Source organism: Oncorhynchus clarkii, chromosome 4, assembly GCF_045791955.1.
Source record: "Oncorhynchus clarkii lewisi isolate Uvic-CL-2024 chromosome 4, UVic_Ocla_1.0, whole genome shotgun sequence".
NCBI classification, from domain to species: Eukaryota; Metazoa; Chordata; class Actinopteri; order Salmoniformes; family Salmonidae; genus Oncorhynchus; species Oncorhynchus clarkii.
The window spans coordinates 92,458,917-92,470,915 of NC_092150.1; the positions used below are offsets into that span (position 1 = coordinate 92,458,917).

The window sequence follows — 11,999 nt, forward strand, 5'->3', positions numbered from 1 at the left end:
CTGACCAGCTAAATGAATAGGACAGATGAGAGCTGACCAGCTAAATGAATAGGACAGATGAGAGCTGATCAGCTAAATGAATAGGACAGATGAGAGCTGACCAGCTAAATGAATAGGACATATGGGAGCTGACCAGCTAAATGAATAGGACAGATGGGAGCTGACCAGCTAAATGAATAGGACAGATGGGAGCTGACCAGCTAAATGAATAGGACAGATGAGAGCTGACCAGCTAAATGAATAGGACAGATGGGAGCTGATCAGCTAAATGAATAGGACAGATGGGAGCTGACCAGCTAAATTAATAGGACAGATGAGAGCTGATCAGCTAAATGAATAGGACAGATGAGAGCTGACCAGCTAAATGAATAGGACAGATGAGAGCTGACCAGCTAAATGAATAGGACAGATGGGAGCTGACCAGCTAAATGAATAGGACAGATGGGAGCTGACCAGCTAAATGAATAGGACAGATGGGAGCTGACCAGCTAAATGAATAGGACAGATGAGAGCTGACCAGCTAAATGAATAGGACAGATGGGAGCTGATCAGCTAAATGAATAGGACAGATGAGAGCTGACCAGCTAAATTAATAGGACAGATGAGAGCTGATCAGCTAAATGAATAGGACAGATGAGAGCTGACCAGCTAAATGAATAGGACAGATGGGAGCTGACCAGCTAAATGAATAGGACAGATGGGAGCTGACCAGCTAAATGAATAGGACAGATGAGAGCTGATCAGCTAAATGAATAGGACAGTTGAGAGCTGACCAGCTAAATGAATAGGACAGATGAGAGCTGACCAGCTAAATGAATAGGACAGATGGGAGCTGATCAGCTAAATGAATAGGACAGATGAGAGCTTAACAGCTAAATTAATAGGACAGATGAGAGCTGACCAGCTAAATGAATAGGACACATGGGAGCTGACCAGCTAAATGAATAGGACACATGGGAGCTGACCAGCTAAATGAATAGGACAGATGAGAGCTGATCAGCTAAATGAATAGGACAGATGGGAGCTGACCAGCTAAATGAATAGGACACATGGGAGCTGACCAGCTAAATGAATAGGACAGATGGGAGCTGACCAGCTAAATGAATAGGACAGATGAGAGCTGACCAGCTAAATGAATAGGACAGATGAGAGCTGACCAGCTAAATGAATAGGACAGATGAGAGCTGACCAGCTAAATGAATAGGACAGATGGGAGCTGATCAGCTAAATGAATAGGACAGATGAGAGCTTAACAGCTAAATTAATAGGACAGATGAGAGCTGATCAGCTAAATGAATAGGACAGATGAGAGCTGACCAGCTAAATGAATAGGACAGATGGGAGCTGACCAGCTAAATGAATAGGACAGATGGGAGCTGACCAGCTAAATGAATAGGACAGATGGGAGCTGACCAGCTAAATGAATAGGACAGATGAGAGCTGACCAGCTAAATGAATAGGACAGATGAGAGCTGACCAGCTAAATGAATAGGACAGATGGGAGCTGATCAGCTAAATGAATATGACAGATGAGAGCTGACCAGCTAAATGAATAGGACAGATGAGAGCTGATCAGCCAAATGAATGGCTGTCTACTTTCTCTCTCCTCGCTCCCTCTCTTCTTCTCGACTCTTGTCTTCTCTCCTGTCTTCTCCTCAGCCTCATCCCTCCTTCTGTTCCTCCTCTCCTCCGGTCTTCTCCTCAACCTCATCCCTCGTTCTGTTCCTCCTCTCCTCCTGTCTTCTCCTCAGTCTCATCCCTCCGTCTGTTCCTTCTCTCCTCCTGTCTTCTCCTCAGTCTCATCCCTCCTGTTCCTCCTGTCTTCTCCTCAACCTCATCCCTCGTTCTGTTCCTCCTCTCCTCCTGTCTTCTCCTCAACCTCATCCCTCCTCATGTCTTCTCCTCAGTTGTCCCGTCTTCTCCTCAGTTGTCCCGTCTTCTCCTCAGTTGTCCCGTCTTCTCCTCAGTTGTCCCGTCTTCTCCCCAGTTGTCCCGTCTTCTCCTCAGTTGTCCCGTCTTCTCCTCAGTTGTCCCGTCTTCTCCTCAGTTGTCCCGTCTTCTCCTCAGCCCTCCTTCTGTTCCTCCTCTCCTCCTGTCTTCTCCTCAACCTCATCCCTCCTCATGTCTTCTCCTCAGTTGTCCCGTCTTCTCCCCAGTTGTCCCGTCTTCTCCTCAGTTGTCCCGTCTTCTCCTCAGTTGTCCTGTCTTCTCCTCATTTGTCCCGTCTTCTGCTCAGTTGTCCCGTCTTCTGCCCAGTTATCCCATCTTCACCTCAGTTGTCCCGTCTTCTCCTCAGTTGTCCCGTCTTCTCCTCAGTTGTCCCGTCTTCTCCTCAGTTGTCCCGTCTTCTCCTCAGTTGTCCCGTCTTCTCCCCAGTTGTCCCGTCTTCTCCCCAGTTGTCCCGTCTTCTCCTCAGTTGTCCCGTCTTCTCCCCAGTTGTCCCGTCTTCTCCTCAGCCCTCCTTCTGTTCCTCCTCTCCTCCTTTCTTCTGTTATAGTTTTGAACCAACACATTTTACAGACCCACACAGTAACCTCTCTTTCTGCATCTCTCCTCAGTGCTCAGTGTGAGCGTAACCCCTGGGTGGTGTTGACCTCCAGCTTAATAGAATGCTGCAGAGGTCACGGGTCAGAGGTCAGACTGGACCTGGGTCAGGAGATCATGAACATGGTCCGCTCCCTCTACCCCTCCAAACACAAACTACCTGCACAGGTAACACCTACCAGTGTGTGTATAGAACTAGACAGTGTTGTATAATGGTATTCTGTGTGTAGAACTAGACAGTGTAGTATAATGGTATTCTGTGTAGAACTAGACAGTGTAGTATAATAGTATTATGTATAGAGACAGTGTAGTATAATAGTATTATGTATAGAGCTAGACAGTGTAGTATAATGGTATTCTGTGTGTAGAACTAGACAGTGTAGTATAATGGTATTCTGTGTAGAACTAGACAGTGTAGTATAATGGTATTCTTTGTAGAACTAGACAGTGTAGTATAATGGTATTCTGTGTAGAACTAGACAGTGTGGTATAATGGTATTCTGTGTGTAGAACTAGACAGTGTAGTATAATGGTATTCTGTGTAGAACTAGACAGTGTAGTATAATGGTATTCTGTATAGAACTAGACAGTGTAGTATAATGGTATTCTGTGTATAGAACTAGACAGTGTAGTATGATGGTATTCTGTGTAGAACTAGACAGTGTAGTATAATGGTATTCTGTATAGAACTAGACAGTGTAGTATAATGGTATTCTGTGTATAGAACTAGACAGTGTAGTATAATGGTATTCTGTGTAGAACTAGACAGTGTAGTATAATGGTATTCTGTGTAGAACTAGACAGTGTAGTATAATGGTATTCTGTGTAGAACTAGACAGTGTAGTATAATGGTATTCTGTGTAGAACTAGACAGTGTAGTATAATGGTATTCTGTGTAGAACTAGACAGTGTAGTATAATGGTATTCTGTGTAGAACTAGACAGTGTAGTATAATGGTATTCTGTGTAGAACTAGACAGTGTAGTATAATGGTATTCTGTGTAGAACTAGACAGTGTAGTATAATGGTATTCTGTGTAGAACTAGACAGTGTAGTATAATGGTATTCTGTGTAGAACTAGACAGTGTAGTATAATGGTATTCTGTGTGTAGAACTAGACAGTGTAGTATAATGGTATTCTGTGTAGAACTAGACAGTGTAGTATAATGGTATTCTGTGTGTAGAACTAGACAGTGTAGTATAATGGTATTCTGTGTAGAACTAGACAGTGTAGTATAATGGTATTCTGTGTGTAGAACTAAACAGTGTAGTATAATGGTATTCTGTGTATAGAACTAGACAGTGTAGTATAATGGTATTCTGTGTGTAGAACTAGACAGTGTAGTATAATGGTATTCTGTGTAGAGCTAGACAGTGTAGTATAATGGTATTCTGTGTAGAACTAGACAGTGTAGTATAATGGTATTCTGTGTAGAACTAGACAGTGTAGTATAATGGTATTCTGTGTAGAACTAGACAGTGTAGTATAATAGTATTCTGTGTAGAACTAGACAGTGTAGTATAATGGTATTCTGTGTAGAACTAGACAGTGTAGTATAATGGTATTCTGTGTAGAACTAGACAGTGTAGTATAATGGTATTCTGTGTAGAACTAGACAGTGTAGTATAATGGTATTCTGTGTAGAACTAGACAGTGTAGTATAATGGTATTCTGTGTAGAACTAGACAGTGTAGTATAATGGTATTCTGTGTAGAACTAGACAGTGTAGTATAATGGTATTCTGTGTAGAACTAGACAGTGTAGTATAATAGTATTCTGTGTAGAACTAGACAGTGTAGTATAATGGTATTCTGTGTAGAACTAGACAGTGTAGTATAATGGTATTCTGTGTGTAGAACTAGACAGTGTAGTATAATGGTATTCTGTGTAGAACTAGACAGTGTAGTATAATGGTATTCTGTGTAGAACTAGACAGTGTAGTATAATGGTATTCTTTGTGATATTAGTGGTGATAGTACTACGCCTAAGGTATACTAATCTTTGTGTGGAGAGGAGATGACTGTTTCACTCTGAACACTCTTTTAATTTAAAGCCTATAGAATGAAATCACTAGAGCATGATGGGAGAGCGATCCATATATTACCACCAGCACCATGCAGCCGTGCGTCTCTCTATTTAACATGTACTGCATGTGTCCCCCTCCCTCCCTCCTTCCCTCCCCCTCCCTCCCTCCTTCCCTCCCACCCCCCAATTCCTCATCCCTCTCTCCTTCCCTCCCCCTCCCTCCCTCCCTCCCACCCCCCAATTCCTCATCCCTCTCTCCCTCCTTCCCTCCCCCTCCCTCCTTCCCTCCCCCTCCCTCCTTCCTTCCCTCCCCCTTCCTTCCTACCTCCCTCCACCCTTCCTCCTCCCTCCCTCCCTCCCTACCTCCCTCCACCCTTCCTCCTCCCTCCCTCCCTCCCTACCCCCCCTCCCTACCCCCCCTCCCCTCCCTCCCTCTCTCCCCTCCCTCCCTCTCTCCCCTCCCTCTCCCCTCCCTCCCTCTCTCCCTCCCTCCTCCCTCCCTCTCTCCCTCCCTCCTCCCCTCCCTCCCTCCTTCTCTTCCCTCTCCCCTCCCTCCTTCTCCCCCCCCCCCCCCCCCCCCCTCTCCCTACAGTGTATCAGACACATGTCTTCTCTGCTCCTGGATCAACCAGGCCTACGGCTCCCAGCTCTTAAACTGATGACCGAGAGTCAAGACCCCCAGCTGTTAGAACTGGTCCTGGATCAGATCAACAACACCACCGAGGTAACTGACATACTGTATTGCTCCGTGTGACACACAGAATGGGTCTTCTCCTCCGTGTGACACACAGAATGGGTCTTCTCCTCTGTGTGACACACAGAATGGGTCTTCTCATCTGTATGACACACAGAATGGGTCTTCTCCTCTGTATGACACACAGAATGGGTCTTCTCCTCTGTATGACACACAGAATGGGTCTTCTCCACTGTATGACACACAGAATGGGTCTTCTCCTCTGTATGACACACAGAATGGGTCTTCTCCTCCATATGACACACAGAATGGGTCTTCTCCTCTGTATGAAACACAGAATGGGTCTTCTCCTCTGTATGACACACAGAATGGGTCTTCTCCTCCGTGTGACACACAGAATGGGTCATCTCCTCCGTATGACACACAGAATGGGTCTTCTCCTCCGTATGACACACAGAATGGGTCTTCTCCTCCGTATGAAACACAGAATGGGTCTTCTCCTCCGTATGAAACACAGAATGGGTCTTCTCCTCCGTATGAAACACAGAATGGGTCTTCTCCTCCGTATGACACACAGAATGGGTCTTCTCCTCCGTGTGACACACAGAATGGGTCTTCTCCTCCGTATGACACACAGAATGGGTCTTCTCCTCTGTATGACACACAGAATGGGTCTTCTCCTCCGTATGAAACAGAATGGGTCTTCTCCTCTGTATGACACACAGAATGGGTCTTCTCCTCTGTATGACACACAGAATGGGTCTTCTCCTCTGTATGACACACAGAATGGGTCTTCTCCTCCGTATGAAACACAGAATGGGTCTTCTCCTCTGTATGACACACAGAATGGGTCTTCTCCTCCGTGTGACACACAGAATGGGTCTTCTCCTCTGTGTGAAACACAGAATGGGTCTTCTCCTCTGTATGACACACAGAATGGGTCTTCTCCTCCGTGTGACACACAGAATGGGTCTTCTCCTCCGTGTGACACACAGAATGGGTCTTCTCCTCTGTATGACACACAGAATGGATCTTCTGCTGTTAGCCAACCCCTCCATATCACACATAGTAGTATAATTTGGTTGTAGAGGTTGGAGCACCCAGCTGTTTAGGGGTTAAGAGGTTGTAGAGGTTGGAGCACCCAGCTGTTTAGGGGTTAAGAGGTTGTAGAGGCTGGAGCAACCAGCTGTTTAGGGGTTAAGAGGTTGTAGAGGTTGGAGCAACCAGCTGTTTAGGGGTTAAGAGGTTGTAGAGGTTGGAGCACCCAGCTGTTTAGGGGTTAAGAGGTTGTAGAGGCTGGAGCAACCAGCTGTTTAGGGGTTAAGAGGTTGTAGAGGTTGGAGCAACCAGCTGTTTAGGGGTTAAGAGGTTGTAGAGGTTGGAGCACCCAGCTGTTTAGGGGTTAAGAGGTTGTAGAGGCTGGAGCAACCAGCTGTTTAGGGGTTTAGAGGTTGTAGAGGCTGACTCTGTACCGGTACCCCCTGTATATAGCCTCCACATTGACTCTGGTAACTCTGAACCGGTACCCCCTGTATATAGCCTCCACATTGACTCTGAACCGGTACCCCCTGTATATAGCCTCCACATTGACTCTGAACCGGTACCCCCTGTATATAGCCTCCACATTGACTCTGAACCGGTACCCCCTGTATATAGCCTACACATTGACTCTGAACCGGTACCCCCTGTATATAGCCTCCACATTGACTCTGAACCGGTACCCCCTGTATATAGCCTCCACATTGACTCTGTACCGGTACCCCCTGTATATAGCCTCCACATTGACTCTGAACCGGTACCCCCTGTATATAGCCTCCACACTGACTCTGTACCGGTACCCCCTGTATATAGCCTCCACACTGACTCTGTACCGTAATACCCTGTATATAGCCTCCACACTGACTCTGTACCGGTACCCCCTGTATATAGCCTCCACATTGACTCTGTACCGGTACCCCCTGTATATAGCCTCCATATTGATTCTGTACCGGTACCCCCTGTATATAGCCTCCACATTGACTCTGAACCGGTACCCCCTGTATATAGCCTCCACATTGACTCTGTACCGGTACCCCCTGTATATAGCCTCCACATTGACTCTGTACCGGTACCCCCTGTATATAGCCTCCACACTGACTCTGTACCGGTACCCCCTGTATATAGCCTCCACATTGACTCTGTACCGGTACCCCCTGTATATAGCCTCCACATTGACTCTGTACCGGTACCCCCTGTATATAGCCTCCACATTGACTCTGAACCGGTACCCCCTGTATATAGCCTCCACACTGACTCTGTACCGGTACCCCCTGTATATAGCCTCCACATTGACTCTGTACCGGTACCCCCTGTATATAGCCTCCATATTGACTCTGTACCGGTACCCCCTGTATATAGCCTCCACATTGACTCTGAACCGGTACCCCCTGTATATAGCCTCCACATTGACTCTGAACCGGTACCCCCTGTATATATTGTTATTTACTGCTGCTATTTAATTACTTTTATCTCTTATTCTTATCCATATTTTTTTAAACTGCATTGTTGGTTAGGGGCTCGAAAGTAAGGATTTCACTATCTGTTGTATTCAGCGCATATGACAAATATAATTTGATTTAATATGGGAGCTGATCAGCTAAATTAATAGAACACACCACAGCGCACACACACACACACACACACACACACACACACACACACAGTGACACAAACTCAAAAGGGGAGTTCAAGGGTCACGGTAGGACGTTGGGGTTGTCTCCTGTGTTTTTAACCATGTACCCCGTCTCCCAGGTGTGTGACTATACCTGCGACCCAGAGCTCCTGTCTCTCCTGCTGGACGCTGGTCTCCTGGTGGGGTGTGTACCGTCCCCCCTCTACCCTCCTCTCAGCGCCCACCTGCTCTCCAGACACCGGGAGGGAGGTTGGGACGTGGAGAAGGCTGCGTCAGAGCTGCTCCAGGCTGGGTACCGAGCTCAGGCCGGCTCCCTGCTTCTGACCTACCGTGGAACTCACCCGGGCCTCAGCACGTTTACTACAGCGCTCACTGTCGTTAAGAAGTGGCTCTGAGGTACTGGAGAGGAAGCCGGACAGACGCTCTTATTGACTCTAGATCGTTTAGCCGCTGTTATTGTGTTTCCTAATGTTATCTCTATTCATTACTAGAAAACAAATTGGCCCTGAAAACCCCATACACTGAGTGGCTGGGTGTTGTCGCACGCACGTGCCCCAGCTCTCTCTCACTAGCACTGTAATTGGCTAATAGGATGTTGTTGTTTCATGTCGTTAAGTGGAAGACTTGTCCTGCTGTTTTTACGATTGGCTGTCCAGTGTTCTGATACACGTGCTTTGACCTGAAATATAACACAAATAAATCATTAAAGTCCATATTAATCCAATTAAATACTGATTGTTGTCCTACAATTTATTAAGTTGGAAGGTAATTTGTGATGCTTTGAAATAGATAAGCACCGTCTAATGAGCTGGTTTTCCTGGTTGTATTCAGTGACTACTATCCAGTCGTTTGTTTGTCGTTGTTCCTGGATCCACGCGGAGTCGTCTTGACAGACTATTTTATTTAGGTCTGGAAAACACCTGAAAGTTTCCCTTTTGGAAACGGCTCTCTTCTCTCTTCTTCAGAGACCATAGGGGGAGAGGGTAGGGAGGGAGAGAGTGGAGAGAGTAGGGACGGAGTGGGTGGAGAGAGAGAGAGAGCGAGTAGGGACGGAGAGGGTGAGAGTAGGGAGGGATGGAGAGAGTAGGGAGGTTGAGTAGGGAGGGAGAGAGAGTGAGTAGGGAGGGAGAGAGAGAGTGAGTAGGGAGAGAGAGAGTGAGTAGGGAGGGAGCGAGAGAGAGTGAGTAGGGAGGGAGAGAGAGAGTGAGTAGGGAGGGAGAGAGAGAGAGAGAGTGAGTAGGGAGGGAGAGAGAGAGAGAGTGAGTAGGGAGGGAGAGAGAGAGAGAGAAAGAGAGTGAGTAGGGAGGGAGAGAGAGAGAGAGTGAGTAGGGAGGGAGAGAGAGAGAGAGTGAGTAGGGAGAGAGAGAGGGAGAGAGTGAGTAGGGAGGGAGAGAGCGAGAGAGTGAGTAGGGAGGGAGGGAGAGAGAGAGTGAGTAGGGAGGGAGAGAGAGAGAGTGAGCAGGGAGGGAGAGAGAGAGAGAGTGAGTAGGGAGGGAGAGAGAGAGAGAGTGAGTAGGGAGGGAGCGAGAGAGAGTGAGTAGGGAGGGAGCGAGAGAGAGTGAGTAGGGAGGGAGCGAGAGAGAGTGAGTAGGGAGGGAGCGAGAGAGAGAGTATGGAGGAAGAGAGAGAGAGAGTGAGTAGGGAGGGAGAGAGAGAGTGAGTAGGGAGGGAGAGAGAGAGAGTAGGGAGGGAGAGAGAGAGAGTAGGGAGGGAGAGAGAGAATGAGTAGGGAGGGAGAGAGAGTGAGTAGGGAGGGAGAGAGAGAGAGAGAGAGTGAGTAGGGAGGGAGAGAGAGAGAGAGAGTGAGTAGGGAGGGAGAGAGAGAGAGAGAGAGAGAGTGAGTAGGGAGGGAGAGAGAGAGAGAGTGAGTAGGGAGGGAGAGAGAGAGAGAGTGAGTAGGGACGGAGAGGGTGGAGAGAGTGTGAGTAGGGAGAGAGAGGGTGGAGAGGGAGAGAGTAGGGAGGGATGGAGAGAGTAGGGAGGTTGAGTAGGGAGGGAGAGAGAGTGAGTAGGGAGGGAGAGAGAGAGTGAGTAGGGAGAGAGAGAGTGAGTAGGGAGGGAGCGAGAGAGAGTGAGTAGGGAGGGAGAGAGAGAGTGAGTAGGGAGGGAGAGAGAGAGAGAGAGTGAGTAGGGAGGGAGCGAGAGAGAGTGAGTAGGGAGGGAGCGAGAGAGAGTGAGTAGGGAGGGAGAGAGAGAGAGAGAGAGAGAGTAGGGAGGGAGAGAGAGAGAGAGAGAGAGAGAGTGAGTAGGGAGGGAGAGAGAGAGAGAGAGAGAGAGAGAGTGAGTAGGGAGGGCGAGAGAGAGAGTGAGTAGGGAGGGCGAGAGAGAGAGTGAGTAGGGAGGGCGAGAGAGAGAGAGTGAGTAGGGAGGGAGAGAGAGAGAGTGAGTAGGGAGGGAGAGAGAGAGAGTGAGTAGGGAGGGAGAGAGAGAGAGTGAGTAGGGAGGGAGAGAGAGAGAGAGTGAGTAGGGAGGGAGAGAGGGAGAGAGTGAGTAGGGAGGGAGAGAGCGAGAGAGTGAGTAGGGAGGGAGGGAGAGAGAGTGAGTAGGGAGGGAGAGAGAGAGTGAGTAGGGAGGGAGAGAGAGAGTGAGTAGGGAGGGAGCGAGAGAGAGTGAGTAGGGAGGGAGCGAGAGAGAGTAGGGATGGAGAGGGTGGAGAGAGTGAGTAGGGACGGAGAGGGTGGAGAGAGAGAGTGAGTAGGGAGAGAGAGTGAGTAGGGAGGGAGAGGGTGGAGAGGTAGGGAGAGAGTAGAGAGAGAGTGAGTGAGTAGGGAGGGAGAGTGAGTGAGTGAGTAGGGAGGGAGAGTAGGGAGGGAGAGGGTGGAGAGTGAGTGTGGAGGGAGAGAGGGAGGGAGAGAGAGTAATAGAGTAGGGAGGGAGAGAATGAGTGAGGAGGGAGGGAGGGAGGGAGGGAGAGAGTGAGGAGGGAGAGAGTGAGGAGGGCGAGAGTGGGGAGGGAGGGAGAGAGTGGGGAGGGAGGGAGAGAGAGTGAGGAGGGAGGGAAAGAGTGAGGTGGGGAGGGAGGGAGGGAGAGAGTGGGGAGGGAGAGAATGAGTGAGTAGGGTGGAGGGAGGGAGGGAGGGAGGGAGGGAGAGAGGGAGGGAGTGAGGAGGGAGATAGTGAGGAGGGAGGGAGGGAGAGAGTGGGGAGAGAGTAGGGAGAGAGTGGGGAGAGAGTAGGGAGGGAGGGAGAGAGTAGGGAGGGAGAGAGTGAGTAGGGAGGGAGAGAGTGAGTGAGTAGGGAGGGAGAGAGAGTGTAGAGGGAGGGAGGGAGAGAGTGAGGAGGGAGGGAGGGAGAGAGTGGGGAGGGAGGGAGAGAGTGAGTGAGTAGGGAGAGAGAGAGAGTGAGTAGGGAGGGAGAGAGAGAGAGAGTGAGTAGGGAGGGAGAGAGAGTGAGTAGGGAGGGAGAGAGGGAGAGAGAGTGAGTAGGGAGGGAGAGAGAGAGAGAGAGAGAGAGTGAGTAGGGAGGGAGAGAGAGAGAGAGAGAGAGTGAGTAGGGAGGGAGAGAGAGAGAGAGTGAGTAGGGAGGGAGAGAGAGAGAGAGTGAGTAGGGACGGAGAGGGTGGAGAGAGTGTGAGTAGGGAGAGAGAGGGTGGAGAGGGAGAGAGTAGGGAGGGATGGAGAGAGTAGGGAGGTTGAGTAGGGAGGGAGAGAGAGTGAGTAGGGAGGGAGAGAGAGAGTGAGTAGGGAGAGAGAGAGTGAGTAGGGAGGGAGCGAGAGAGAGTGAGTAGGGAGGGAGAGAGAGAGAGAGAGTGAGTAGGGAGGGAGCGAGAGAGAGTGAGTAGGGAGGGAGCGAGAGAGAGTGAGTAGGGAGGGAGAGAGAGAGAGAGAGAGAGAGAGAGTGAGTAGGGAGGGAGAGAGAGAGAGAGAGAGAGAGAGAGAGTAGGGAGGGAGAGAGAGAGAGAGAGTGAGTAGGGAGGGAGAGAGAGAGTGAGTAGGGAGGGAGAGAGTGAGTAGGGAGGGCGAGAGAGAGAGTGAGTAGGGAGGGCGAGAGAGAGAGAGTGAGTAGGGAGGGAGAGAGAGAGAGTGAGTAGGGAGGGAGAGAGAGAGAGTGAGTAGGGAGGGAGAG

General features: G+C 49.3%; 1 protein-coding gene across 1 annotated transcript in view; it reads left to right on the plus strand.

Moving 5' to 3' along the window:
* The window catches only part of LOC139407442 (NBAS subunit of NRZ tethering complex-like), a 289,155-nt gene extending 280,497 nt beyond the window's left edge, over positions 1-8,658 (plus strand). The window contains exons 52-54 of the mRNA XM_071151235.1: positions 2,559-2,712; positions 5,162-5,293; positions 8,054-8,658. Coding sequence (XP_071007336.1) covers positions 2,559-2,712; positions 5,162-5,293; positions 8,054-8,329 — 562 coding nt within the window. The 3' untranslated portion in view covers positions 8,330-8,658. The remainder of the gene's footprint in view (positions 1-2,558; positions 2,713-5,161; positions 5,294-8,053) is intronic.
* The last annotated feature ends 3,341 nt before the right edge of the window (positions 8,659-11,999 follow it).